This window comes from Scaptodrosophila lebanonensis, unplaced genomic scaffold (assembly GCF_003285725.1).
Source record: "Scaptodrosophila lebanonensis strain 11010-0011.00,11010-0021.00 unplaced genomic scaffold, SlebRS2 tig00000053-arrow-pilon, whole genome shotgun sequence".
Taxonomy (NCBI): Eukaryota; Metazoa; Arthropoda; class Insecta; order Diptera; family Drosophilidae; genus Scaptodrosophila; species Scaptodrosophila lebanonensis.
In genome coordinates, this window is record NW_022060548.1 from 13,055,990 (window position 1) to 13,083,115 (window position 27,126).

Consider the following 27,126-nt stretch of genomic DNA (forward strand, 5'->3'; position numbering starts at 1 on the left):
TTATCAAACCAAAACGTCTCGGGGTCATTTTTGGACCGGCAATTTGAAGCGCAATTGTGCGCTCATTTCTGTATTTTTTTTTTGCCAGATTTGGCTGCGCATTTTAATGTGCGCTTCTTTTTTTAAGCGGTCGCTTTGAAAAATAGCGCTGGAAAAAGAGTTAGGAAAACATTCTGGGCACGTGCTGATTGATGTAAAATGCGTAATGAGCGCGGTTATTTTTATAGGGTGGGCTTGGCTGGTCCGCCTCCTGGAGCAACTGGGAGTGGGGTGGGTTGGTTTCATTTGGTTTTGTCTGTGAATTTGGATAGATAACAGCAGGAAGAAGGAAAGTTTTCTAATTAGAATATACGTGGTGCTTAAATTGTGTGCTGGTAATGGTCGTGTCCTTTTTTTCTTGGGCTGCTTCGAGAGTTTGAAAGTGCGTGGCTTCGTTGGCGTAATTAAGGGCAATCGCTTTATTATTGGGAGAGGGTCCGAAAAAGGCATAGCGTTTTATAAAAAGTGTTTTTTTTTTTTTTATTAAGAGTATCAATAATTACGATTACTAGGGAGAATGTGGAGAGTAACAGAGAACGCGTTTGCGTGTATTCATTTTGCCTTTAGTTATGTATATAGCTACTCTAATGCAATGTAATGCATGGCTTGGTCTTTATCAGATAATTATCAGTTCAAATCGCAGTTGTTTTATATAAATATTAATTTCATTCTATTTAATCAATAAGTTATCTTTATCACAGCAAACACAGCAATATTCATATATGCATACTTGAACTGATAACAATACGTTTATTTTACACTCAAGAAAACAATTTTCAAGAATGAAAAGAAAACCACAATTGTAAATGGAGCCTGGCAAAGACCACCGAGCTAGCAGGAATCCTTGAGTATATAACTCGGTTCGAATTACGGCCCTACACTCATTGCATAAAGTATGACTTGAAAAAATTACTTGCAGTTTTCAAAATTAAATTGTCCTGTTATTGCCAAATCTGCAAGCCGATTCCACAATACAACATTTTTTTTTTAAAATCATTTTGGAAGGAAATTATGATTGCTTATTTAGGGATATTTTCTTTAGAAATATTTTTCTTTAGAATAACACCAAAATTATAGCATTATTTACTGTGTAGTTTCAGTACTGATAAAAGGCTACACTTAAAAAAATATTTAGTTTAACATATTTGACTTGAATTGAAAATATTTTGATTGTCCAAAATTTTCGTAAAATCGTAATTTAACATTAATTTATATTCGAGTGCAGCTTTTGTAATTTAATTCAAGATGTGCACATTCAGTCCAATGTGCGATGGCGCTAGCACTAAGTTAAACAGCTTTAAACCTAAGTAAGCTACAATCGAGGCAACAATACCAACACGGGTAAACACTGTTGATATCAAATCTACACTGTAGTACTGCATAAATGAGAGGTCTTGCTCGGCCATTCGCATATGATGTGCGCCATCATGTCTCAGGACATATTCTGTCCACCAGATTGCTGTTTCCAAAGGTGACATCGGTTGATCTCGAAAGCGCCGACTCAAATCTTTCGCTTGGCGTGAATACCGAGGGTTATAAATGAGTTCTGTGATGGTCTCCATAAGTTGCGCAACGTTTATATTGTACAGATCTAAGCTTTTTGCGCCGCCTGCCTGTTTCATACGTTCCACATTGCTGAACTGATCGTAATAAAGAGGCAGCCCAATCATTGGCACACCATAATAGGCTGCCTCAATGATGCTTAGCAGTCCACCGTGGGTAATGAACAACTTGACATTGGGGTGGGCTAATACCTCACGCTGTGGCAGCAGGGGACTTGTATATATATTATCCGATTTATTGGGCAGCTCATCTTGTTCGCACTTCCAAATCACTCGCTGCTTTAATTTGGAAAACACTGTTAGCAACTTCTGCTGCCCGTCTTTGGGAAAGTGCTTGCTCGTGATTTCCAGGCCCATCGAAAAGTAGACAACGCCTTCTGTGGCCCCATCCATAAAAATCTGAAGGGCCTCATCGCAGGAGGCATTTGGCACACTCATATGCATCCCAGCTACCTCAACTAAATTGGGGACATTGGAACGCGCGCGCCCTAAGCTGAAGTGATAATTAATCAAGATCAACGAAAACCTTCGTCGTATATCATGAAGAGAGTCCAGCGACGAGTTAAAGTATTTTCTAAAGAGCTGTGTTTGCTTTGGTAGGTAGACGAATCGCTCCAGCAGCCACTCTTCAGTTATATAAATCCAGTTGTACCATTTATCTAGCAAAGTTAAGCCCTTTGAGTAGCCTACAGGCGAAATTGGCTCGTATGTGCTCGGCGCTGAATGTCCTACTAAATAATCGATGTTCCATGTCGAACCAAACGCAGAAATTCCCACCAATAGTGCGTTAAAGTGTTGAGCAAAGCCAAATAACGCATCTGTATAAGAGGCCTCTACGATAATCATATCGAAATGAATCTCTGCATTGGTCAACAACGACTGCACTTTGGGATCAGATAAAACTGCGTTTGATGAGTTATAGAAAAACGAAGATATCCAGATGGCCTCCTCCCATTTGCTCATTGGAAAAACGTAGTCGTTGGCGACGATTTCTAGGAACAATAACTAAATAAGTAGATGTCGCTTAAACTGTGTCACATAAAATACAAATCCTTTATTACGGAGTTTAAAATTAATTAAAGTGCATACCATTTACTTGATCTTCCAAAGCCTGCACGCGTATGTGTTCAACCCCTTCAATCGTAGGCATTGCAGTAACCGATGAAATTATTGTTAGCTGGTGTCCATTATCTTGAAGGGCATTTAAGAATGGCGTCACCAGAATGTAAGGCGCCGGAAAAGCGTACGAAAATATAGCTAATTTTTGGCAGTCGAACTTTGCTGAACACACGCAACGAGTCCGAGCAGTAATGTCCACTTTCGTTGGCTCAGCATTCTACCTTAATGCATGTTCATATCGGCGTTTTGCACAAAACTAAAAGCGCTATTCAAAAAGCTAGCCATGGTTGCTTTTATCTTATCAGCACAGTCCATTAAAAGATATTCACACAATACTTTGGTGATAACTTGCCTACCTTTTTAGTTGTTTGTAAAATGCTCGCCAAACCACTTCTTTTTTGTATACCAATCGCCTTTCTTTGCACCTTTGAGGCGGCTAAGATTTTAGCAGTTTTTCCTTTTGAAACTCCATCGCAATGTCATGTATTGACGCCCTTTTTGAGAGCTCTGGCGCAACGCAATCATGAGCTAACTGTCATTCACGCCTATCCCGAATGCGAGACAGTACACAAAGTAAAATATATTCGCGTGGAGGACAAATATCGTGTGTTCGGAGGTAAGTTCCCATTGCTGACCCCATAACAGAATCTTAATAATCTGATTAAACTACCTTAGATTTTAATGCTGATGACTTTTTGCCTACAGCCAGCAAGTGGAGTGTTTTTAACCTATTCAGTACGTTTATGATTAAGATCCAGCTGAATGTGTTGCAAAATGAGGAGGTGCAGAATCTGATGAATTCAAATGCTACATTTGATTTGGTTATCCTTGAGTCCTCCAATACAGATGCGCTGTACGGCTTAGCGGCGCATTTTAACGCCCCACTGGTTGGCTTGGCTACAACCGGTTCCGATTGGAGCATTGATGCACTCGTTGGTTATACAGGCTCATCAATTTCGGAACCCATGCAGCCCTCTGGTTATCGAAACGGCCTGACCCTGTTTGAGCAATTTCACAATTGGGCCTATATATCAGAAGAGTGGCTGATGCTGCAGTTGTTGTACTTGCCACAAATGCGGCAAGTGTACGAGCAATTTTTCCCACATCTGAGCGAACCATTTGAAAAAATCCGTCACAGTTTTTCTTTAATATTACTGAACCAACATTTTAGTCTTGGTCAGCCTCGTCCGAATGTACCGGGCGTGGTGGAGGTAGGAGGATTCCATTTGACTGGAGATGTGCCTGCATTACCTCAAGACTTAGCCGTGTTCATTGAAGAAGCTACACATGGTGTTATATACTTTGCGCTAGGCATTGAGCTGCAAAGCAAAGATTTGTCTGCTACCACATTGAGAATGCTGCTTCAATGCTTTGAGTCCCTACCACAACGAGTTATCTGGAAGTACGAGGGCGAACCATTGAGCAATGTGAGTGCCAATATATATATAGGCTCTTGGTTGCCGCAGCGAGCAATTCTGGCCCATTCCAACGTAAAGCTGTTCATCACACATGGCGGCCAGCTGAGCTTCATTGAGACCGCATATTTTGGTAAGCCGGTGCTTGGTCTACCACACTACTTTGATCAGTTCCGCAACATAGACCACTTAACTAGACATGGATTGGGCATATCCTTGGATTTAAATACGCTCACCGGACCAGTGCTTACAGCGGCCATAGAGCAGGTGATCAGTGATCCCCAGTACCAGCGCAGTGCCTCGGCATACTCCCATCGATTCAGGGATCAACCCATGCAGCCAATGCAGGTGGCTGTCTACTGGACGGAATATGTGCTGCGCTATAAAGGTGCGTCGCACATGCGTGTACCTGTTTACAATATGAAATTCATAGACTACTATAGCTTGGATAAGCTGCTGATGATTGGCGGACGGATAACCTTGTTGGTAATTTTGGTTGTTTTCGCATTTTTCAAGCTCAATCCCTTGCTGGGCCTATTTAGAGCTTCCTGGGAGCGTCTTAAGTGGGGACAAGCGCCGATGGTACCACAACTAAAGTAGCCAATACGCCTTTAGTCGATGTTTTAAAGCTATTAATTATAATCGAATTTGTGCATTTAGATAGTGCCCCAGGTTGCTGACAGGAAAATGCATGGTAGACTAAACTGTGTTATCTTATCTTAATTGCCTTGCCATAAATGCTAAAACAAAAATGTTTGGGTGTACTATTACGCACATATGTATATATGTATATGTAAGCATCTGTTAGGTAGTATTAAGCAAACAAACTACTCGTATATCGAAAACAGTTTTTAAATGCAATAAATGAACATTTATTTTGCTAAATTGTTCCATTTATTTGCTCGAAGTTATTTACACAACTTTAAGCTTGATCCTAGTCAGGGGTTGTTGCTGCGCCCAGATTTAAATAACACCATGAATTTAGTATGTATGTACATACATATATGATACTTGCACTTACGGGTAAAAATGTATATGTATGCGTACAGTACATATGAATGGAAATGAATAGCTGCTTTCAGTTTTCGCGATTTTATTTCGAAAGTTTTTGTTGTTTCACGAGAATTAAATGTTATTTTTATTGAACAAAAAGCTTTGCAGCTTACTAGTGAAATCGTAATATTTCCATTGGCTTATGCCAAGTTAGTATAATATAGAATATACAAAAACAAAGTAAAATTCAAAATCATCACACAATGCTTAAGCAGTAGTAGTAAGCAAGCTAAGTATAATAAATAGAAATATAATCCTTTTTATTCCACAAAAACCTAAAATGTATCTAAATTATAACGACAATGACTAATCTGAATTAGTTAGGCTTGGGTTACAATTAACATGTTCCAATGATGTATGAGTAATTTAAAGTTCGTTGTATTTGTTGGTTACTCTTGTTGCTTTATCAATAGTTTGTGCATTAAATAAATATAATAAGTATGAATATGTGTATTTTATTAAATAAAGAGTAATTATTTGCTGAGACCTGAAAATAAGACTGAAATAAGTAAACTTCAAAAGGTAATTGATATCACATAAAAAAAACTCGTTCCCAGGCCACATTAGTTTAACAAAAAGCTTAACTGTCGCTTTTCATGCTCAATTAATTGGGCGGTGTAGGTTTGGCATGCATACTATATACAGAATATAATACGCTGTCCGGCTAAGCAAATGGCTTGTTTATTTGAGGAGAACAACGAGAGAGAGAGAGAGAGAGAGTAATACTGAGAGAAAGAATGGCGTATCTAGCGACGAAGCCGTCGTTGCTAGTCGCTTGCATAACTGACTGAGAGTAAACAATGACGCAGAAAATTGTGAAATTCAATTGTTGCTAAATATAATAAAAGCAATATAATTAAAGCTTCGGCTTATAATAGGTAAGTAAAAGTCAAATAGTTATAAAACTGTGCAGTAGAACGACTGCACGGTCGAGTGGTTTTTGTTTAAATAAAAGAAAAGAGCGCTGACCTGCCGCATGAAAAAGCTTGTGAACAGCTGTCCATTGGGTGTTGTTATTTTGTTTTTGGCAATCAGAAAAAATTGGTTGATTGTTTTAGTTGACGCCGAGCATTGGCGGGTTTTGGAAGCAAGCATGGGACTGTATCGCTGCTTTGTACTTAGCACGCTTTTGCTTCTGCTCTCTAACTCGATTGAAGGCGACGGTTACAAGATTTTGGCCGTATTCCCGTTCCCCGGTAAATCGCAATATATATTCGCAGAGAATTATCTTCAGGAGCTGGCGAGACGTGGTCATAATGTTACTGTGATTAACACCTTTGGGGGCACTGCAGATGTGCCCAACTTTCGTGTGATTGGAGCAACCAAAATACATGAGATAATGGCGAGTGAGTAGTTGATAAAACAGTATTGGTATTCAATTAAAAGTATTTAATTAACAGGCTTCTCGTCAGCCGACTACAATATGCAGGCGAATCAATGGGAGGTACTGAGCCTAACCACACAGTTTCTGAATCTGCTGTCGGAAAACATAATGGAGGAGCCTGCTGTGCAACAACTGTTGAGGAGCGATGAAACTTTCGATGCACTTATTGTGGAAACGGTGCAGAATGAGGTGCTCTTTGGATTAGCCCAGCATTTCCGGGCACTGACTATAGGTATATCTTCCTATGGCACAGACAGGTTGTTGGCACAAAACTGTCCCAGTACTTTTTGTTAATTTGCTTTATCATATAGACACATAGATGAGCTGATGGGCAACATTTCGCCATTATCCTACAATCCCATGTTGCTGTCTTCGCGCACAGAACGGATGCGGTTTGGGGAGCGGCTACAAAATGTCTGGGAGGCATGCGTCTTGTGGGTACACAAGCGTTTGGTGCATTTACCCAGTCAGCAGAAACTCTATCAGAAATACTTTCCCAACGCAAAGGTTAATTTGCAGCAGGCCATGAACAACTTCTCGCTGATGCTACTGGGTCAGCATTTCTCACTGAGCTATCCGCGTCCATATTTGCCCAATATGATTGAAGTGGGCGGGCTACACTTGAAGCAGCAGGGCGTGGGACAGGCATTGCCGGAAAAGATCAAAGAGTTCATTGAAACAGCGCCGCATGGTGCCATTTACTTTTCTATGGGCTCGAATATCAAAAGTGTGGACTTGCCCGAGGCTACCCGCAGTGTGCTGCTGGAGACCTTTGGCAGCTTGCAGGAACGCGTGCTCTGGAAGTTTGAGATGGACGAGATGCCCAATCGCCCGGCAAATGTTTTGATAAGCAAATGGTTTCCGCAGCACGATATTTTGGCCCATCCAAATGTAAAGCTAATAATTACGCATGGCGGCCTAATGAGCACCATTGAGAGTGTGTATTATGGCAAGCCTGTGTTGGGCTTGCCTGTTTTTTATGACCAGTTTTTAAATGTGGAGCGCGCTAAGCTAGCAGGCTACGGCCTGGGCTTGGATCTGTGGCACTTGAATGCGACTCAGCTACGTGAGAAAATTGTGGAACTTTTGCAAAATCCAAACTATACAGAGGCAGCACAATTGAGGTCAGCTCTGCATCGCGACCAGAAGGAAACGCCATTAGAGCGGGCCATCTGGTGGACGGAGTATGTGCTGCGACATAAAGGTGCAAGGCACATGCGATCAGTGGCGCAGGATCTGAACTTCTACCAGCTACATGGACTGGATGTGTGGTGTGTTTTGATGACAGGGCTATGCTTATTGGGGTTGATTGTATGGCTTATCATTTATAGTCTGTTTCAAGTAGTTAAGAGGACACTAGTCGGACGAAAGTCAAATTTAAGTTCTAAGAATGATCCAAAGGTCAAATCCCAATAAAAGACCCATTACAAACTTGTTATTGAAAATATTTGTTCGTACCCCTTAAGAGCATGATTTTAGCGCGCCACTTTTATTTTTCAGAGCAGATTTGTTGCACTCCATTAAGAATAATAACAACAAATGTCAAATCATCATAAGGTGTACCCCATCATCATATTGCGCACGCTATCTGAGGACGGCCTTTGTTTGCCAGACACACTGCATGGGGTTGTATATACAGAAAGCTTAAAAAAAAACAAATGTAAATTAAGTTGTCTATTTGATAATGCTGAAGCTAATTAGTACGTGTTTAAGTATGAATGTGTGTATGAAAATTTCAATAGCGTGCCAGCATATGTATATAAAGTGCGAAATGGCATAGGCAACAAGATAGCCTAAAGATTCATTCTGTGCTTAGTTTGTAATCTGAACTCGCCTGATTCACAAGCAAAATGCGTTTCGTACGATATATCGCGCTATTGTGCTTCTGTGTTGCTTTTCCAAGTAGCTTGAAAGGTGAACGCATACTGGCTATATTTCCATTTCCGGGTCCCTCGCAATACATTAATGTTGTGCCATACTTGAAAGGATTAGCGGCACGTGGTCACGAGGTGACTTCAGTGAATGCGTTTCCACAAAAGCAGCCAGTGAAAAATTTTCGTGACATTGCAGTCCTTGAAGTGCATAAAAATTATGATGGTGAGTGAGACTTTTTATGATGGCAATTGCTAATGGAATCTCGATTTTGCTCAATTCCAGATCTTATTAGTGATATGATGGAACCGCGCAACATGTGGCAAGAGAACACCTTTATTAATGAGTTCTTTACCAACATTACGAAGGCGGTGCTTGAAAATCCGCAGGTGCAGCAGCAATTGTTGCACGGCCGAGCCCACTATGATTTGATTATAATTGAGGCACTGCGCACAGACGCATTGTATGGTTTTGCACAGCATTTCAATGCCCCAATCATTGGTTTGTCGACATTCGGCACTGACTGGAATATAGATGAGTTGGTGGGAAACACTTCACCTCTCTCGTACACACCTCTGGTCACTACCGGCCTAAGTGATCGTATGACTTACTGGGAGCGGCTGCATAACTTTGTGGAAACATCTGTGGCTTGGCTGAATACTCACTTAATCCAACTGCCCGAACAGGTGGAGCTCTATCACAAATATTTTCCCCGCGCCAAAGCTCCGTTGCTGGAGCTGCGGAAGAATTTCTCACTTGTGCTGCTTAATCAACACTTTTCGTTAAGTTTTGCACGACCCTATGTACCGAATATGATCGAGGTGGGCGGTCTACATATTGCGCATAAGCCGACTCCCTTGCCTGAGGAAATGGAAAAGTTCATCGTGGGTGCTGGTCAGGCAGGTGTCATTTACTTCTCGATGGGATCAAATGTGAAGAGCAAGGATTTTGCGCCTTCCATACGTGCTCTTCTACTTGAGACATTTGCCAGTTTGCCGCAACGAGTACTTTGGAAGTTTGAGGAACAACTACCCGCGAAGCCGGATAATGTGTTCATAAGCAAATGGTTTCCGCAGTCCGATATTTTGGCGCATCCAAACGTGAAGCTCTTCATAACGCATGGCGGTCTCCTGAGCACCATTGAAAGCATCTACCATGGCAAGCCGGTGTTGGGACTGCCCTGTTTTTATGACCAGTTTTTAAATGTGGAACGTGCCAAGCTTGCTGGATTTGGGCTAGGCTTAGATTTCAACAAGATGAGCGGGGCGGAACTCAAGTCGAATATTCTAAGAATGCTGAATGAGCCATCTTTTTTAGAAACAGCTAAACAAATGTCGGCGCGCTATCGAGATCAACCCATGGCGCCATTGGACAAGGCCATCTGGTGGACGGAGTATGTCCTTCGACACAAAGGTGCAATGCACATGCGGGTAGCGGCACAAGATTTGAGTTTTGTCGCCTATCATAATCTGGATGTGTTGGGCTTGTTGTTGGGCGTACCACTAATGGTAGTGGGCTTGCTTCTGGTTGTGTTGGTCAAGCTGTTAGGAAGGCGTCGACAAACCACTGATCGCCGTGAGTCTAAGCCAAAACGACAATAAACAGTAATGGAAATATTGGTTGTACTTTAATGATTCACAGAGGGGTTAAATTGAATCTCACTTTTGTCTCTTATTTCCTAGAGGTAAACTAAGTAGGTGCCTTGTTGCAATTTCGATTTAAATGGTCATTTTTGCCAAATGTGGAAAATCAAGTTAAAAATTGAAATTAAAATTAAAGCATTAAAGCAACAAACAAATAGGAAATAGATTGGCTGTGCACGATTTATGTTTATGTTTATTTTTATTTCCCCTTTTCTGCTTGATTTAATTTCTATATTTTCAGACTTTTTCGCTTATTCGGAGTCTATGCTGATTTCATTTGCTGCCCGTCTTTCGCTCTCTGGGGCACAGCCAGCTTTTATTGCCCTGAAATACGAGCTGCAGTTCGAACAAATTTGAAAAATAAGCACATTAACCACCACCAATCAGTTGCATACGATGCGTATGTGGAATATGAAAATGCACGGTCACTTCCGTTTCGGCCTACCAACATTTAAACAACATTTACGTATAAAGCGCCGAGGCGAGTTTTTGGCTGCGTTGCCAAATGTGTAATCAAAAATTCATGAGCTATATAAATGTGGTGTTCGCGCAGGGAACTGAGGGCAACTATAGTTGCTGTTGTTGGTGTTATTAGCGTTTGCATTTTGCATAAAAACCAACCACTTTTATTATTACGTCGCGATGCAGCATCTGGCAAAACGTGGCATGCAAATGGAAATAATTTCAGATGATTAAAGTTGCTAGCCTGGCACGCGGCTGCCCCCGACGGAGTCCCTGTTGATATTGGACTCTGCCATTGGCCCACTTGATCCCTTCGTGGCAACTAGCTGCCGCTGAGCTCTGATTGAATGACTGACAGACATGGCGTTTATAAAAAGAGACAATTTAATGATGTCCTGTTTGTGGTTTCATGTGCGTTGCCAATTTTAATGAGCTGGCAATAAACACACGCGGGCAATCATGATAGCCACGTAGATGAAGTTGGATTCATTCATCAGTCCTCAGTGGAGCCATTTTTATTGCAGTATTTTACTAACTACATGCCAAAACTGCACATTGTTTCCGGTGGCCAAAAGTACTTGCCGACTTAAGCGTAAAAATTTTAATTGAAGCAAATGCTAAACCCCAGAAATCAACTCTCGTGCAATATGCAAAATAAATGTGTGCAGACTATCTAAGGTGTGAAAAGAGATGCAGTTGCATATGCGTAACTGCTGTTTCACATATTCAGGTAACCAAATTCTAGTCCAAGCAAATCATCTCTCGGTTCAATGCATTTTTTTAGCTTTTGAGTTCATTTCCCTGCACAAATAAGTGCAAAATTGTCTCGTTTCGGTTGACAGCTTTACTACGAGAAGTTGTTAGTCGATTTGTTTTTGCAACAACTTTTCGGAGAAGTGTCGTGTTTGCTTATACGAGTGTACTATGTGAAGTGTACTATGCAAAAAGTGTAAAATTTAATCTGAATTGGAAACAAATATTGTGCGTCTGCTGGATGCTTCAATTTGAATTGAGCGTACTATGCAATAAGGAAGAGATTCAATCTATAAATTATGCAGATCTTATGCATGATCCTCGAACCAAAGCTTCTAAGATTTATTCCGATTGCCTTTTAGTTCTCGGGTACAGTTGGCTTACACCTTTTGTTGATTGGTTTTACAGCTCCACCAAATTCAACTGTTTGTCAATTCAAGCAGAGCGGACTACGTAATCCAAAATCGAGACTTAGCAACTACAAAAGTAGCAACTTGCAAGTTTCCAGTTGCTAGTTGCCAGTTCCCGGTGTTTTTCCTTGTATTTCGGTCGCTTTTTTGTTTCTTTTTTTCTGTTTTTTTTTTGTTTTTTTTTTTAGCCGCATCGTGCACTTTTAATGCGGCCGCCATTAGAGCCGCCAACATTTCCGACGCGGACGCTGATTTTCAGGCACGGCCATGGCCCAAAACAGTTTCAATAAGTTGCGCTAAAAGTTTTACACGCCTTTTTGCCGCTGCCTAGCTTAAAAAAACCCGCGCTAAAAACTGTCGAAAAAAGCGCGGCGAAGAAAATAAAAGCAAAATGCTGCGGGGGCAAATCTGACACCGGCATGAGCATGGCTAGGAGGTGGGTGTTAGTGTTAGCGTGAGTCTGGGTGCTGGTGTGGGCGTGGCGTAAGGGTAGATGGTTGAGCGCGCGCTGTTAAAAATTTGAACGCGCTGATGGGCATTTTTACAACTGAAGCGTTAACTATGTGCGAGTTGGGCAAGTAGTTGCAAAAAAAAAGAAAATATAAAAAAAATCGAAAAAGAATAATAGTAATAGAGTGAGAGAGGAAGTACGCAAGGCCGAAGGCAAGGCCCGACAGATGGGTAGAGAGTGGGACTGCATGCAATGCACACAACTTTCGATACCACTACACAATATTTTCTATTTTAGTTTACAAGTTTTGTGCCGGCAGCAATTTCGAGCGCACGCTGCTGGAAATGTGCGTCGTCCCGACCCGGCCCGGCCCGACCCGTCCCGACCCGTCCCGACCCGTCCCGACCCATTCCATGCCATCCCGTCAGCGTCAAACACTTACAATGAAAATTTTACGAGTGCAAGAGCGTGAAGTGTTACAAACGCATTGTATATTTAATGCATTTTGCTGAGCGGTGTATCTTATCTGGCTATTAAACTGGTATAGACTGGTATTTTGTACTTAAACGCTATGGAAACATTTTTGTGTGCACGCGGCTTTAATTGCGTTTCACTTTTGGCTTCGATGTCTCCTGACGACCCAGAAAGCATTCCTGTAAAGCGTACCATGCACGGCGAATGAGGAGAAAGATGACATACAACACGAACAAGAGGCCGCCATAGAGTATGAATATGGCATCGAGATTGTGATACTGCACAAAGTTGAGGTCCTGTGAGGCACTGCGCAAGTAACGTGCACCCTTATGTCGTGTCACGTGCTCCACCCAGTAAACGGCGCGCTCCAGTGGCGTTTCATGCTGATCTCGAAAGCGGGCAGACATGGCTCTAACCTTCTTAGTGGCCTCTGGATCACTGACAATACGTTCCACAGCCGCTTTTAATTTAGCGGCTGTTAAATCCTGGTAGTTGATGGTCACTCCATATCCATTTTGTTCGGCACGCGCCATGTTGAGGAATTGATCGCCGAAAATCGGAATACCTACGAACGGCTTGCCATGATATATGGATTCGGTGGTGCTCAGAAGGCCGCCATGTGTAATGAAAGCAAGGACCTTCTTATGTGCCAGGATGTCGTCTTGCGGGAACCAGTCGGATATGAAAACGTTTGGCGGCTTGTCAGGCAAATTTGGATCCTCGAATTTCCAAAGGACGCGTTGTTTCAGACTCCGCAGCGCATTTAATAGTTCGGCACGCTTATCCAATGGCAAAGTTTTGCTTTTCAAATTTGAGCCCATTGAAAAGTAGATGACGCCATGCTCAGCTCCATTGATGAACGCCTCAATGTCGGCAGGCAGCGGCTGACGTTTCCGATTGATGTGCATTCCTCCCACTTCAATCATGTTAGGGGAATAAGGACGTGGAAAGCTTAGGGAAACGTGTTGATTGAGCAGCACCAGCGCAGTGTTCTTCCTCATGTCATAGAAGTCCTGCTTATTGTCTGGGAAGTACTTTTTGTAGAGTGCCTCCTGCTGAGGCAGGTAGTAAAGACTCATAAAGATTTGTTCGTATGTGAGGAAAGCTAAATTGGCGACACGCTCTACCAGCGACATGCGATCGGAGAACTTCAACAGCGCGTGTGGCACATATGAAGGCGGTGAGGGCGAGCCAACCTGCATGGAAAATAATAATAATTAGCTGGCATTTCTTACAGAACTAGAGATTGTCAAGCTCCTACCAAATCTGTATTCCAAGTGGTGGCTCCAAATGTGCCGAAAGCTATGAGCGGTGCACCGAAATGTTCAGCGAAACCAAAGTGGGCCTCATTGAGAAAGATCTCTGATATTACTGCATCATAAGTTTGATTGGACTGCCTTAAGTTCTGTATTATTGGGTCTTCTAATAAGGTCTCCGTCAGCATCATACCCATTCTATAGAAATTCAATATTTGTTCCACAATCGGCGTCTTAACTAAATCAAGCAGGCTATCCATATTTTCTGAAATTAGATAATAAATTATTAAGTTGAAGGAAATATATAACTAGTATATTAATTAAATTGCTTAATTACCGAATATCTGAGGTGTGTAATGTGGATGTGATAAACATAATGAGTATTTGAACTGAGTAGCATGAAAATATCACAATTTCACAATAATTGTTTTTCTTACGCTTTGATTTACACCTAAGTACATATATACAGTCATATGTATGTGTATACACACAATATACGAATTAGTTAACAATTAAGATTATTTCTTACTTTTCATGCCATTCAGTATGGCCGGCACGGGTACATCGTGTATATTTTGAATTGGCTTCTTTAGGGGAAACGGCGATACTAATGTCACCTGATGACCCGCATTGGCCAGGCCTTTGGCCAGGGCAGAGCCCACATTGTAATGCGAACGGGCAGCTGTAGGTAGAATGACTAAATAATTGTAGGCTGTTGCACAGCTCAGCAGGCCAAGCATTAACACGCCAATAAAACCAGTTCTATGACGTAAACATGTCATGGTTTTTGGAGAGCTTTATAATTGTTAGGTAATTAATTTTATTTATTTTGTTACTTTTTTCTATCGATCACCATATAAAACTATAAAGTATGTTCTTTTTTAGCTTTCGACCGCACGCGTTGCTGTTTAGCGCCAAACTGACGACGATCGCACATACGCATGGTGTATATAGTACATACGTTTTGAGTCTCCGGCGTCTCTCGACATATGTACATACTTGTATACCCTACACTATACTGATAAAGCTTAATCAGTTCTACGAGCTTAAAATGCTATAGATGTCTATCACTGTGTATGTAGTAGTCTAGCCAGTCTAATCAGCCGACGGAGAGTAATAGTGGTCAACGGAATGACTTGTAACAATGACTCTAAAAATTTCTGCTTTTAAGGAGGTTTATGAGGCATATGAGAGAGCTACTAGTTTGGCCAGTCATTGTGAATATGTTTATCAATTCGCTTTTACGCGTTTGTTTGTTTGAAAGCCATGCGGACTTGAGAATAAAGTGTGGAACGGAATTTTGTTTTTGTTTTGGTTGCGTGCTTTGGTGAGCCGGTATACTGATAAAATACTATCTGACTCGAATGAGTGGAAATTAATAGAAAGAGTGGAAATAAAGTAAAATATACGCTGAGGCCGAAACATATTCGTACATTAGTACTCGAATGTGTGTATTTTATTTATTTATCCTAAATTAAATTATTAAATTTACGACATTATTTAAGGGAACTATTACGGATAACTTTTTCAAAATTCAAATCTCTCTCAAAAAAAAAAAATATATATATATAATTCGATCCTATGAATTGTTATTTGGTTTTAATTTTGTCGGTAAGCGGTTTATGTTTTTAAGTTCTGTATTATTGGGCCTTCTAATAAGGTCTCCGTCAGCATCATACCCATTCTATTGAAATTCAATATTTGTTTCACAATATTTGTTCCACAATATATCCATATTTTCTGCAATTAGATAATAAATGATTAAGGTGAAGGAAATACATACATAGCTATTACTATATATTAATTAAATTGCTTAATTACCGAATATCTGAGGTGTGTAATGTGGATGTGATAAACATAATGAGTATTTGAACTGAGTAGCATGAAAATATCACAATTTCACAATAATTGTTTTTCGTACGCTTTGATTTACACCTAAGTACATATATGTATACAGACATATGTATGTGCATACTCGTACATTGTGATTAGTTAACAATTAAGATTACTTCTTACTTTTCATGCCATCCAGTATGGCCGGCACGGGTACATCGTGTATATTTTGAATTGGCTCCTTTAGGGGAAACGGCGATGCTAATGTCACCTGATGACGCACATTGGCCAGACCTTTGGCCAGCGCAGAGCCAACAGGACATGGTTTTTGTAGAGCTTTCTATCGGTCCACCATACAGTATATATGTTCTTTTTTAGCTTTCGACCCCACGCGTTGCAGTTGAGCGCCATACTGACGGCGATCGCATATATGCATGGTGTATACGTGTACATACGTTTTTGGTATCCAAGGTCTCTCGACATACATAATTGAATAATCAGCGCTATACTGATTAAGGTTAATCTCCTTGCATACTGTAGTCTAGCCGGTCTAATTAGCTGAGACCGAAATTTATTCTCGTACTCGTACGTATGTGTATTTTATTTCTTTATCAAAAATTTGTAAATATTTGCTACAGTTTTTAAGAAAACTATTATGGATTACGTTTTCAAAATTTACAAAATGGATTGTTATTTTATTTTTACTTTGTTGGTAATCGGTTTATGTTTCGAACTTAAACGGCTTAATAAAAGCCTTACGACAGTCACCAAAATAAACAAAAGAGCGAACACAATAAATGCTAGTCCTCCAAAGAACATAACAATAATATCCAGATTATAATATTCAGCTATGTTGAGGTTCTGCGCAGCACTTCTAAGGTACCTGGCCCCCTTTTGTCTAGTGACATGTTCCACCCAAAAGACTGCTCGCTCCAGCGGCGTTTCAAGTTGGTCGCGAAAGCGGCTTGACATGGCTTTTGCCGCTTCTATGTAGCTTTTTTGGTTGGTAATGCGTTCAATGGCATCTGTGAATGATTCTGTGGTTAATTGCGCTAGTCTTACGGTAATGCCGTAGCCAGATTTTTCGGCGCGTGCCATATTTAGGAATTGATCACCGAAAATGGGAATGCCTATCACTGGCTTGCCATGATATATGGACTCCATGCTGCTCAGCAGACCACCGTGAGTGATAAACGCGATTACCTTGTCATGGGACAGGATATCGTCCTGTGGAAACCAATCGGATATGTAAACATTAGGCGGTTTGTCCGCAAAATTGGGGTCCTCGAACTTCCAGAGAACCCGCTGCTTGAGCCTCCGAAAGGTGTTGATAAATGCCTGCCGTTTCTGTGGTGGCAAGTCAGCGCTTTTTAAATTGGAACCCATGGAAAAGTAGATAACGCCATGCTCTGCTCCATTGATGAACTCCTCAATGTCAGCAGGCAGCGGCTGACGTTTCCGATTGATGTGCATTCCACCCACTTCGATCATATTGGGCGCATATGGACGTGGGAAGCTTAGAGAAACGTGTTGATTGAGCAGCACCAGCGCAGTGTTCTTCCTCATGTCATAAAAGTCCTGCTTATTGCCCGGAAAATACTTGCGATAGAGCTGCTCCTGTTGTGGCAAATAGGAGAATTGGTGATAAATATACTCGTAGACGGTAAACGCAAAGTTGAGGGCACGTTCGTAGGACGTCATTTGATCGCCGAACTGCAAGAAGTTGTGTGGCACATACGAGGGTGGTGCGGGCGTCCCAACCAAGGCGGTGGTCCAAGCGGAGGCACCAAAGCTACTTAATGCTATGAGGGGTGCATTGAAATGCTCCGCCAGTCCGAAATGTGCCTCATTTACAAAAACCTCGCATATAACGGCATCGTAGGATTTATTTTGTTGTAGCAACGCCTGAACTGAGGGCTCCTTCAAAAAGGTCTCGGTGACTTGTAGACCCATGCCATGAATCATAGGTAAACGACGCACCATCGGCAATTTGCTGTTTTCCATTAATTTGGCAATATGCGCTAAAAAAAATAATGTTAATAATTATCAAATATTTAAAAGTATAAGTTGCAAAGTATAACTCAAAATTAATTATTATATTGTGAGAGAATGAATAAAATTTAAAACAAATTATTAGTTTTTTAAATTTCTAATAACACTGATACTGATTACAGTCCCTGGTGTATATCAGACTTTATGATCGCTCCCATGTGCTTATCAGTTTTGCCGGCCGCCAGCCAGCCGATTAAAATTACGTGACACTTGAAGTGTACAAACAACTTACAACCCATGACGCGAATGATTTCGGGAGTGGGAACATGCCTCAACCTCTCGATGGGTTTCTGTTCTGAGAACGGCGAGATCAACGTTACTTCATGTCCGGCGGCGAGCAATCCCTTGGCCAGCGATACGCCGACGTAGTAATGCGATTTCGATGCAGTGTGCAACACCATGAGGTAATTGTAGCCAAAAGAGCAGCTAAGGCTGGCCAGAAGCAGCACATACACGTATATGTTAAGCGGCCGCATATTGGATTCGCGTTCTCACAGTCTGCTAACTTATAATCGACTAACTTGTGTAGAGTCTAAGAGTCTAGTTATATACATACTCGTATGTAAGTATGTACATGAAAACGCTTATATTGCGCTGCGTATGATAACAGCTTGACCAAAACAAAATCAGCCGGCAAAAGCGTATGGAAAAATGAAAGAAAGAGAGAAGGAGAGGGAGAGAGAGAGTGTGACTCAAAACTGGCTCCAGAGAGTGAGAGAGAGAGAGAGAGGGAAGGAGAGAGAGAGAGGGAAGGAGAGAGAGAGAGCCATATCGCTTTCAAACAAGCTTTCCACTCATTGTAACTTATAAGTTATTCTAAAGGGATCTCTTCAAATTCGACAGGCCTCCACGCTTAAAAGTTGCCTACAAATAGTTGTAGTATGACTCACCTTTTCGAATCAAAATTCGTGTATCCCTGGTGATTAGATTTTTAAATACGATATTTACAAATTGAACATTTATTGGCACATTCCTTAAGTGAGTAAGATAAGGAGAAACTGTTTAAATCGTAGAACATTATTCTGTATTTACTTGTTATGTTATCAAAAATATGAGCGCAGGGTAGCAAAAAGTTGCGCTAGTTGTCCACCTTACAAAACATGCTAACTGAAATATTCGCTCTCACACTTCTCTCAGCTCAGGGCATGGTTTGTTTTCGTTTGGATCTTATGGGCTTTTTGATCAGAATATGTCCAAGCATGTCATATAGTATAGAATTTCGCAATAGTAACACATACATATGTTGGAGTGTATGTTCATATACATAACTTTTTGTTTAAATATGTGTGTATTTTTATAAACGAAAAACGTTTTCAAACGTTTCAAAACGTTTGCGAGCGGGAATATATAAAGGCGCCTATTGCAGCCGTTTTGACAGAGTAAAAAGGAAAGCGTCTCGGGCGGTCCTATGTGCTCGTAGAGTATTTTTGTGTATTATTTGCAAATTAAATTAAATCAAATTCAATTGGCCATGCGTTTATCATTTATATTGTATATCGGTTGCGTGCTTTGTGTAAGTGTCTGCAATGGCTACAAATATTTGATGGTGCTTAACTCTGCGGGTCGCTCGCATTTCATTTTTGGGAATGCTTTGGCCAAGGGCTTAGTAGAAGCCGGTCACGAGGTTACGGTGTTGTCGGCCCATTCGAAGAAGCTCCCCATGAAGGGTTATCATCCGATTGCCACACCCAATATTATAAATGTGATGAGTGGGGATATTGCAGCATTGTGGCAATCCGTACAAAAACCACTTGTGGAGAATCTGATCGATCATTATAAAATGGGCTTTCGGATAACACGAGCGCTACTGGAGGATGAGAACCTACAGACACTTCTGCATGGCAATAGCACATTTGATGCGGTTATATGTGAAACATTCTACAATGATGCCCAGTACGGGCTGGCCGAGCATTTTAACGCGCCACTAATAGGGCTGAGTACCGGAGCCGGACTGACCTTTATTACTGATATGGTAAGCAACTGAAATAAGCTATTATTTTGTCATCATTAAAGTTGGATTTGTTTTTAGGTTGGCTCCCCGGCGCCCCCTTCCTATGTGCCGCACATTATGCTGCCCTTTAACGACCATATGTCCCTGTATGAGCGCCTAGTTAATGTGGCCTTTTTGGCTTACGAGCGGTTATTATTGGACTACTACTATTTGCCTAGGCAGGCGCTGCTCTACAAGGAATTTTTTCCACACAATAAACATAGTTTCTTTGATATGCGACGAAATGCCTCGTTGGTGCTAATCAATCAGCATGTGTCACTGAGCTTTCCCCGCCCCTACTCGCCTAATATGATTGAAGTCGGCGGCCTACACATTGATGGGAAGGTGAATCCACTGCCCGTGCACATAGAAAAGTTTCTAAATGAGTCAGAGCATGGCGCCATATACTTTTCAATGGGTTCGAATCTTAAGAGCAAGGATTTACCGGAAGAAAAACAAAAAATCATCTTGGAAGCATTTCGCAGCTTGAAGCTTCGCGTGCTGTGGAAGTTTGAACGCACAGATTTGGCCGGAAAGCCAGACAATGTGCTAATTTCCGATTGGTTTCCACAAACAGATATATTGGCGCATCCTAAAATCTTGGCGTTTGTTACCCATGGCGGACAGTTAAGTACCACGGAATCGGTGTACTTTGGCAAGCCCGTCATTGGAATCCCCATTTTTAGTGATCAGTTCTTCAACATGGCACGTGCTGAACAGAGTGGCTACGGCATTATGTTAAATTTTAAATCTCTTACTGCAGCCGATTTTACGAAGGCTATACAACGCATAACTACCGAACCAAGCTATACACGACAAGTGCGTGCCATGTCAGCCAATTACAGGGATCAGCAACAGACGCCGCTGGCAAATGCTATTTATTGGGTAGAGCATGTGACGCGTCAAAATGGCGCTGGATATTTGAAGAGCGCGGCGCAGCGTTTACGTTGGTTCCAGTATCACAATGTGGATGTGCTCCTTATCATCTTATCAATATTATTATTTGTTCTCATAGGAATACCTTTGTCCCTCGTGTGGTTGGTGAGATGCTGCTCTATGAAACTAAATTCCTTACCGAAACAGAAAAGGAACTAAGTAGCATAGTGTACAAATTTTTGACAGTTTAATTTAATAAATAGGTAATTGTATTGTAATTAGAATATATATAATTTAAATCTTTCAAATAATAATAGTTTTCACAACTCACCCTTGGGCATATTTTTGGCGAAACTTTTTAATACTCTGAACCTGAAATGTTCAAGAGTATGGATATTCGGTTTGTGCAGTCGGAAGACTCGACATTGGCTTTTCCACTTGTTTAGAGTGTTTGTGGCATCTAATCCATCGAAGGGACGTTGATGATATATGTATAATAAATCTCATTAGAAATGACAATTTAATTCTTCAAGGATTAATTAATTGTATGTTTAAGAAAATCGCATTATATTCGAAAAATATAGGAATCTGCTGGTACTGCACATGCAGAAGGCAAATGGCCGTCTACCATCAAATGCTTATACTGATGAAGGGAACTAGCTTTGGACTCTGGCTATAATATGTGTAAAAAGCAAGAACAGAAAAGTATATATTAGTATATTAAGGTCCATCTCTCAATCTACTGAACTGGTCTAAATCTTGATAGTTCCCCATTTGTTTGCAGTTTTTAATGGGGTGATATTTTTTCACATAGCCTAAAAGCACGCTACACAAATTGCCGTCGAGCTGGTCCTCTGCAACCGTTTCTATTAACTGCTAAATTAGAAATGTATGCTAATTTAAATGGGAAATCCTTTTGTTGGAATTCTTGTTGCTAATACATAACAACAGATCAGCGAAGTGATTGATATTTGAACATTAAATGAGAAAATTGAAAAGAAAAAAAATTTAAAATGAGCATCAAGGCATTAAATTGGACCACATACCCACAAACACACACACACACCTATGCACACACGACTGGGCTAAGAGCTCGGAAAGCGCTAAGGTGCCAGCGGCTGAAATGAAGGAAATGAAATTCAAAAAAGACAAAGTTTCCGTTGAGCGCACGCATATGCATACGGGTATGACTGTGTGTACGTGTGCGTCGTGAGCCTTTGGTGTGCACTGACATTGAAAAGCAGCCAACAGCAAAAAGAGAAATATAAAAATGTAGGTATGTATAGTACATATATGACTGTACGTATGTATATATATGTTTTTTTATATATGTATATATATTTTTATATATCTAGTATACGAGTAAGTACGAAAATGTATATGAGTTAAAAGTTAGCTATGCAAAAAAAGTTTTTGATGGCGCGCTGAAAGTGAAAAGTAAATTTACGCAAAAGTCACCGAAATGCATGGCGAAATTTCGTGATTGGGTGGTTGTTGGGGCGAAGTCGGATGGAGGGATGAGGTGACTGTCACAAGTTGCAAAAGAATATGAAATGGCAAAAATGAAATGAAATGAAACGGAAGTTCAAGTTGATTTGTTTGTAAGCAGAAGTGCCTCTATACCCAAACATTCACACCCTTCTTATTTAACATGCAAACATTCACACAACTCTTATTTTCTTTTATTTTCATATGGCACACACATTGACAGCCATTTTGCGGAAGCGGAAGTTGCGTTTCAATCGCGCGCCTGATGAAGTTACTGCATAACTTTTTGCTATAGAGACGTCTGCTGCGAGTCATGTGAGTGCAAATAAATTTAGCATAACAATACCTGATAAATTGTTATATTTTGCATGTACGCAGAACATGAGATTTATATGTGATTATGATTTGAAAATAATACGCATAAATTTGCCAAATGTGCGAAATTGTAACAAACTTAAAGCAAAAGTTAATCAACCACTGAATGCACATTTGCTAGCTCTGTTCTTTGTCTGCAATTGTTGTGGTAAATTTTTTACATTGTTGCCCTGTTCGATTTCCCATAGGCCAAGTTCAATGCGATACAAAACCGATTCGTTTTTTTCGTTTCGCTATCCGTTTTTGTATTTTTTCGGGGCAGACTTAATGGCTCAGTAACGTAATTAAAAAAGGCATTGCGGCTGCAACACTTTTCATTTGTGTACATATAAAGAGGCAAACGCATACATACACACAGATGTGCGCAGGCATATACAGATTGCGGCAAAATGACAGACACACAATGACAATACCGCACAATGCGTTGCACAGCGGTTTATTCTGGCTTTCCTCTTTGTCAAAATCACAGCGTTTGAGTGAAAGAAGATCACCAAATCGACAATTAAAAAAAAAAGAAAATGTGGCATATTTAACAGAAATGTATCTTATGGCTAACAGCAATCTGTTATTTCTTTCAATAAAAACTCAATTTTAGAAATATGAAAAATTTTTTACTTATTTTCATCAACTAAAATGCTACATTCACAGTCCATACAAGTATTTAGAACAATTTCGAAAAGCATTGTGGACAAATTTCCATACGGTTCCCACATGATTTTACACAATCTTTTTTTTTGTTTAAAAAATTTAAATATTGAAACAGGAGTCTGAATAATCCACTGTGTGGAATTGGTCAGTGGTAAGTTCTCGTCTGGGACTCGGACTGACTGCAGTAGCGTGCAAATTGATTGCGATTGTTGAGTTGATTGGCTGGCGAAGCAAGCACACACATACACACATGTGTTCATGCCAACTAAAGCTACGTACATTCTGGGGAAGGGTAACTCTTTGTGGTGCTTCTTTTTATTATTTCTTGCTAGCAGCCTCCATTGTTAACATCGCCATTTAATATTGATTGTGCCTTAAATGAAGTTCGTTTTGGCTTCTCTAAGTTTTGTTATGTTCCGTTAGATGGCAAATTTTTTGCCTGATTATGTATGTAATTGGTTGAGATTAAATATTGCTTATGTATGTTCTTTGTTTTTCTTAATTGTATGGTGTCTTTGATAATGCTTCATAATTGTATATTTTGAGACATATTTTAAATAAAATATGTAGCATAAAGTATAAATAGTATATTCTAAATCTGCATAACGATAGAAATCGATCTAGACATATCCGTTAGTCTGTCTATCCGTCAGCATAAAAATAAACTACGTAAACAAAACCCCAAAAACTTGTACTTTTAATATGATCTAAATCGGTTCGTTATAAAAAATGAAACAACAAAGATATCAAACTTTTGGAATTTGGAATTTTTTGGCTTGAACCAAGTGTGAAGCAATTCATGCGGTATATGCGTTAAAATATTGGAATAAATATTGAATGTTGACGATGTTCATTTATTGTTTTGTTGACTGCTACAAAATTATGAAGTCTTCATTATAGCCCACCAGTTTTGGCGTCCAGCAGTTCAGCGACTGTTTTGTGCTCTGTTTCTCCGAATTTTCCATTCACCCACACTTAAACAATGCTTCGTTATTTCGTTTTTGGTAATGCCGTGCCGTTCTTGCCTTTGACTTTTTGTTTTACTTCGTTTTTCTGTTAAATTAAATTTTATTTTACTGTTATTTGTTACAATTTTATGCTATTTTTATTATTATTTGCCACAGCGTCCAATTCTTTGTCTGCGCACATGCCCAAAAAATAAAAATAAAAAAATTGGCGCTAATTTGTTTTTAAATTATTTAACAATTTCTTACTGCGATTCGCGTCGTTTGGCAAAGTTGTGAACGAAGCGGGAAGCTATTGTGGCTGCCTTGCCAAAAACGCGTCCAATGCAAATGTTATGCCTGTGACGTTCGGTCTAAAATACTCGTAATCTAATTAGATGCCGCTGTTGCAGACTGACGACGCCGATTTGTTTTATGCCACTTTAGTTGGCAACAGTTGTCGTTAATGCGTGCCAAGAAATCCAACGGAATGGTTTGGGCCTCACTTGGGCTTGGGCTTGCTCCAAATTGGCCGTGGCAAATGGCAATCTTGGCTAATAGTTTCATTTTTCTATATGCATAATTGAGGAAAATACATAAATTTTGCGCCCAGGGGGTTGACCGTTGGCTGGCCATCTAGGAGATAAATGTTTGTTTCTTTGTTTGTGAAACTCTGGATTTATATGACAGCTGGAATTATACATATTTTCCGTGCCATTTATTTATTGTGCATCATATAAAATTAATTAAATGAATACAAGTTGTTTTTCAATTCTTAAGTTCTTAAACATTTTTAAATTTCTATCTATGGAAATAAAGTGTCATATATGAAATAAGGTTTGGTATCTATTTATTTTATTTTGCAGCGATATCTTCAAAGAGCACTTATAATGAAATTATAAAAGTCGCGCTAGGTAGTCGACGCGTTTCATCAACTCAATTGCCAATTAAAGCCTATCAACATTAATGCTGGCGAATGTCGACCCGGCATCAGCCACGGCCATGATAATGACGATAACGAGGCAACGCCGCCATTGCACGTATGCGAGGAGCCGCAACAACAATGATGGTCGCAGAAAAAACAAAAAAAAAAAAACAGAGAAAAGGAAAAAAGGAGAAAAACGACAGAAATTGGGAAATGGAGAATGGCAGGGAGTAAGGCAAATGAGTGGCACTGACTCTGTGTCGCTGACATGTCGTCCGCAATGTCGTGGTTACTTCCCTTTTTTGTTGCTATGGTTGCTGTGTTGTTGTACTTGACGTCCAGAGCCTGACGGTAAATTAAAAAGCATAAAGCTGCCGAAAGTAGGAGGTGCCAAGGCCCAAGAAACTGCATGTGGAAAATGAACGCACGGATGTTTATGCACGAGTCGCATATTAAACGTGTGTAAATATTAGAAGAGCCTGCAGCTACCATGCTACCCCCCTATCTCTCTCATTCTCTCTCTCTCTCTCTGTCTCTAACCAGTCTTTCTGTCGCTGTGTGCAATAACAAAAGCGCATTGCTGTCAATTTTCATTTCAGTGGCAAACGCGCGTGTTAAAATGGCGCATGAAACGTCATTTTGAGACGGCAGCCATGACTGACATTTGCGGTTGCTGCTCTTGCTGCTCCTGCTGCTCCTGCTGCTTTTGACTGTTATTGTGGCTGCTCTTGCTGTTGCTCCTGTGGTTGTTGTTGTTGATGTTGCCTCAAGTGCACACATCCCGCTGTGCGTTGGCTAAAATGTAAGTAGCCCTGGTCATGCCCGCGGCGAGCATGCAATTTTCCAGTTCAAAGGCTTAAAACTAAATTAAACTTTATGACTTGCCACGCAGCCGGGGATTTGAGGCGCAGCAGCAGCACCAGCAGTAGCAGTAATAGCAACGAACAAAAACAACAAGGGATTACATGGCGTATGAAGAATAATGTTTGGCATACTTATTTTCGTTTCTTCTGCTTTCGAGCTAGACCGTAAGCCGGCTATAGTTGGCTTTATTGTTATTGTGGCGCGCGTTGCATGTGTTGGCCAACAAATATACGTATTGCAGATAAACAGACAAACAAATAAATGTAATGTAATAAGTTTAACTGAAGTGGACACAGCGCAGATAGCAATTGTCTAACATTTTATCGAGCAAATATTAAAAATATTACGAATCGCTTATACACAAGCACAACTCACACACACAAACATACACATGCACAATCACAGTCAAAACGCTGCCATTAGAAGCAGCCGTTGCCAGGCTGTCGAGCTGAAGCTGAGCGCTAAATTGCTTCAGAGTATGAGTTGCCTGTTATTGTTTGCCAAGCAGCATGTGAGACAGACAAGCTAACAAATACTCACTCACACACACACACAAATACACATATATGTACATGCGCATACCCACACACACTCACACTCACTAAGCAGGAACCACTTAATGCTGATATGTGGGAAGCACACACCAGAAGAGCTATCAAAGTAAGTCTAATAGCTGAAGAAATCTTAGCGCACAAACATTTGTACTTTAACTCTCCTCCCCTTTCCATCTCCTCCTCTTCCTGTCTCCTCACCTCCCCGTTCCACGCCTTTTGTCGCTTGCTGGACATGTGTTTCAAATGGTTCCCGACACACAGCAACCATTTAAAAACGCACAAAAGTTGGTCAGAGCATAGAAAAAAAGGTCTGAAAAATGTGCAGTGGCAAAAACCAACAGTGGCAGTAGGTGTGTGCATTTTTTTTTTCCAGTTGCAGCTTTTATTTGATTTTTCCAGTCCGATTCGGAGTTATTCTTATATTAGATTTTTGTTTGGGTGTAAGCAATTTGTTAGATTTTTGTTAGATAACTGAGGATGTGCAGCTTTTGATGTTGAAATTGACATGGCAAAAAAAAGGCAACTGCAGAAACATAGCAAATATATGAAAAAACATCGTAAAAATACATGAGAGATATGAAGAGGATGAGAAGAGGGACCTATTGATTACAAATAGTTTTAGTTTTCATATAACCACTTCTACCACTCTAAGCTATATGGAAAATGTTAATAAAATTGCAGGCG

At 40.5% G+C, this 27,126-nt stretch overlaps 6 protein-coding genes across 6 annotated transcripts; 3 read left to right on the forward strand and 3 right to left on the reverse strand.

Moving 5' to 3' along the window:
• Positions 1–1,274: 1,274 nt before the first annotated feature.
• On the reverse strand, positions 1,275–3,005 carry LOC115623983 (UDP-glucuronosyltransferase 2B10). Its single transcript, XM_030518554.1, has 3 exons — positions 2,978–3,005; positions 2,691–2,882; positions 1,275–2,593 (listed from the first exon to the last, which is right to left on the reverse strand). Exons 1-3 carry the CDS (start codon positions 3,003–3,005, stop codon positions 1,275–1,277), a joined length of 1,539 nt encoding a protein of 512 aa, XP_030374414.1.
• A 90-nt stretch (positions 3,006–3,095) lies between these two features.
• On the forward strand, positions 3,096–4,799 carry LOC115623985 (UDP-glucuronosyltransferase 2B15). Its single transcript, XM_030518556.1, has 2 exons — positions 3,096–3,336; positions 3,396–4,799. Exons 1-2 carry the CDS (start codon positions 3,096–3,098, stop codon positions 4,733–4,735), a joined length of 1,581 nt encoding a protein of 526 aa, XP_030374416.1. The 3' UTR covers positions 4,736–4,799.
• Positions 4,800–6,242: 1,443 nt separating this feature from the next.
• Positions 6,243–10,242, forward strand: LOC115623986. The gene is made up of 5 exons (XM_030518557.1): positions 6,243–6,534; positions 6,589–6,829; positions 6,884–7,985; positions 8,411–8,669; positions 8,730–10,242. The coding sequence occupies exons 1-5, from the start codon at positions 6,282–6,284 to the stop codon at positions 10,043–10,045; spliced, it is 3,171 nt and encodes a 1,056-aa protein (XP_030374417.1). The 5' UTR covers positions 6,243–6,281; the 3' UTR covers positions 10,046–10,242.
• A 2,371-nt stretch (positions 10,243–12,613) lies between these two features.
• On the reverse strand, positions 12,614–14,754 carry LOC115623491 (2-hydroxyacylsphingosine 1-beta-galactosyltransferase-like). Its single transcript, XM_030517864.1, has 3 exons — positions 14,423–14,754; positions 13,899–14,158; positions 12,614–13,833 (listed from the first exon to the last, which is right to left on the reverse strand). Exons 1-3 carry the CDS (start codon positions 14,673–14,675, stop codon positions 12,763–12,765), a joined length of 1,584 nt encoding a protein of 527 aa, XP_030373724.1. The 5' UTR covers positions 14,676–14,754; the 3' UTR covers positions 12,614–12,762.
• A 1,632-nt stretch (positions 14,755–16,386) lies between these two features.
• LOC115623337 (2-hydroxyacylsphingosine 1-beta-galactosyltransferase-like) lies at positions 16,387–18,268 on the reverse strand. Its single transcript, XM_030517607.1, has 2 exons — positions 18,011–18,268; positions 16,387–17,747 (listed from the first exon to the last, which is right to left on the reverse strand). Exons 1-2 carry the CDS (start codon positions 18,252–18,254, stop codon positions 16,417–16,419), a joined length of 1,575 nt encoding a protein of 524 aa, XP_030373467.1. The 5' UTR covers positions 18,255–18,268; the 3' UTR covers positions 16,387–16,416.
• Positions 18,269–19,249: 981 nt separating this feature from the next.
• Positions 19,250–25,166, forward strand: LOC115623987 (UDP-glucuronosyltransferase 1-8). Its single transcript, XM_030518558.1, has 3 exons — positions 19,250–19,750; positions 19,808–20,809; positions 25,053–25,166. The coding sequence occupies exons 1-3, from the start codon at positions 19,250–19,252 to the stop codon at positions 25,164–25,166; spliced, it is 1,617 nt and encodes a 538-aa protein (XP_030374418.1).
• Positions 25,167–27,126: the final 1,960 nt, after the last annotated feature.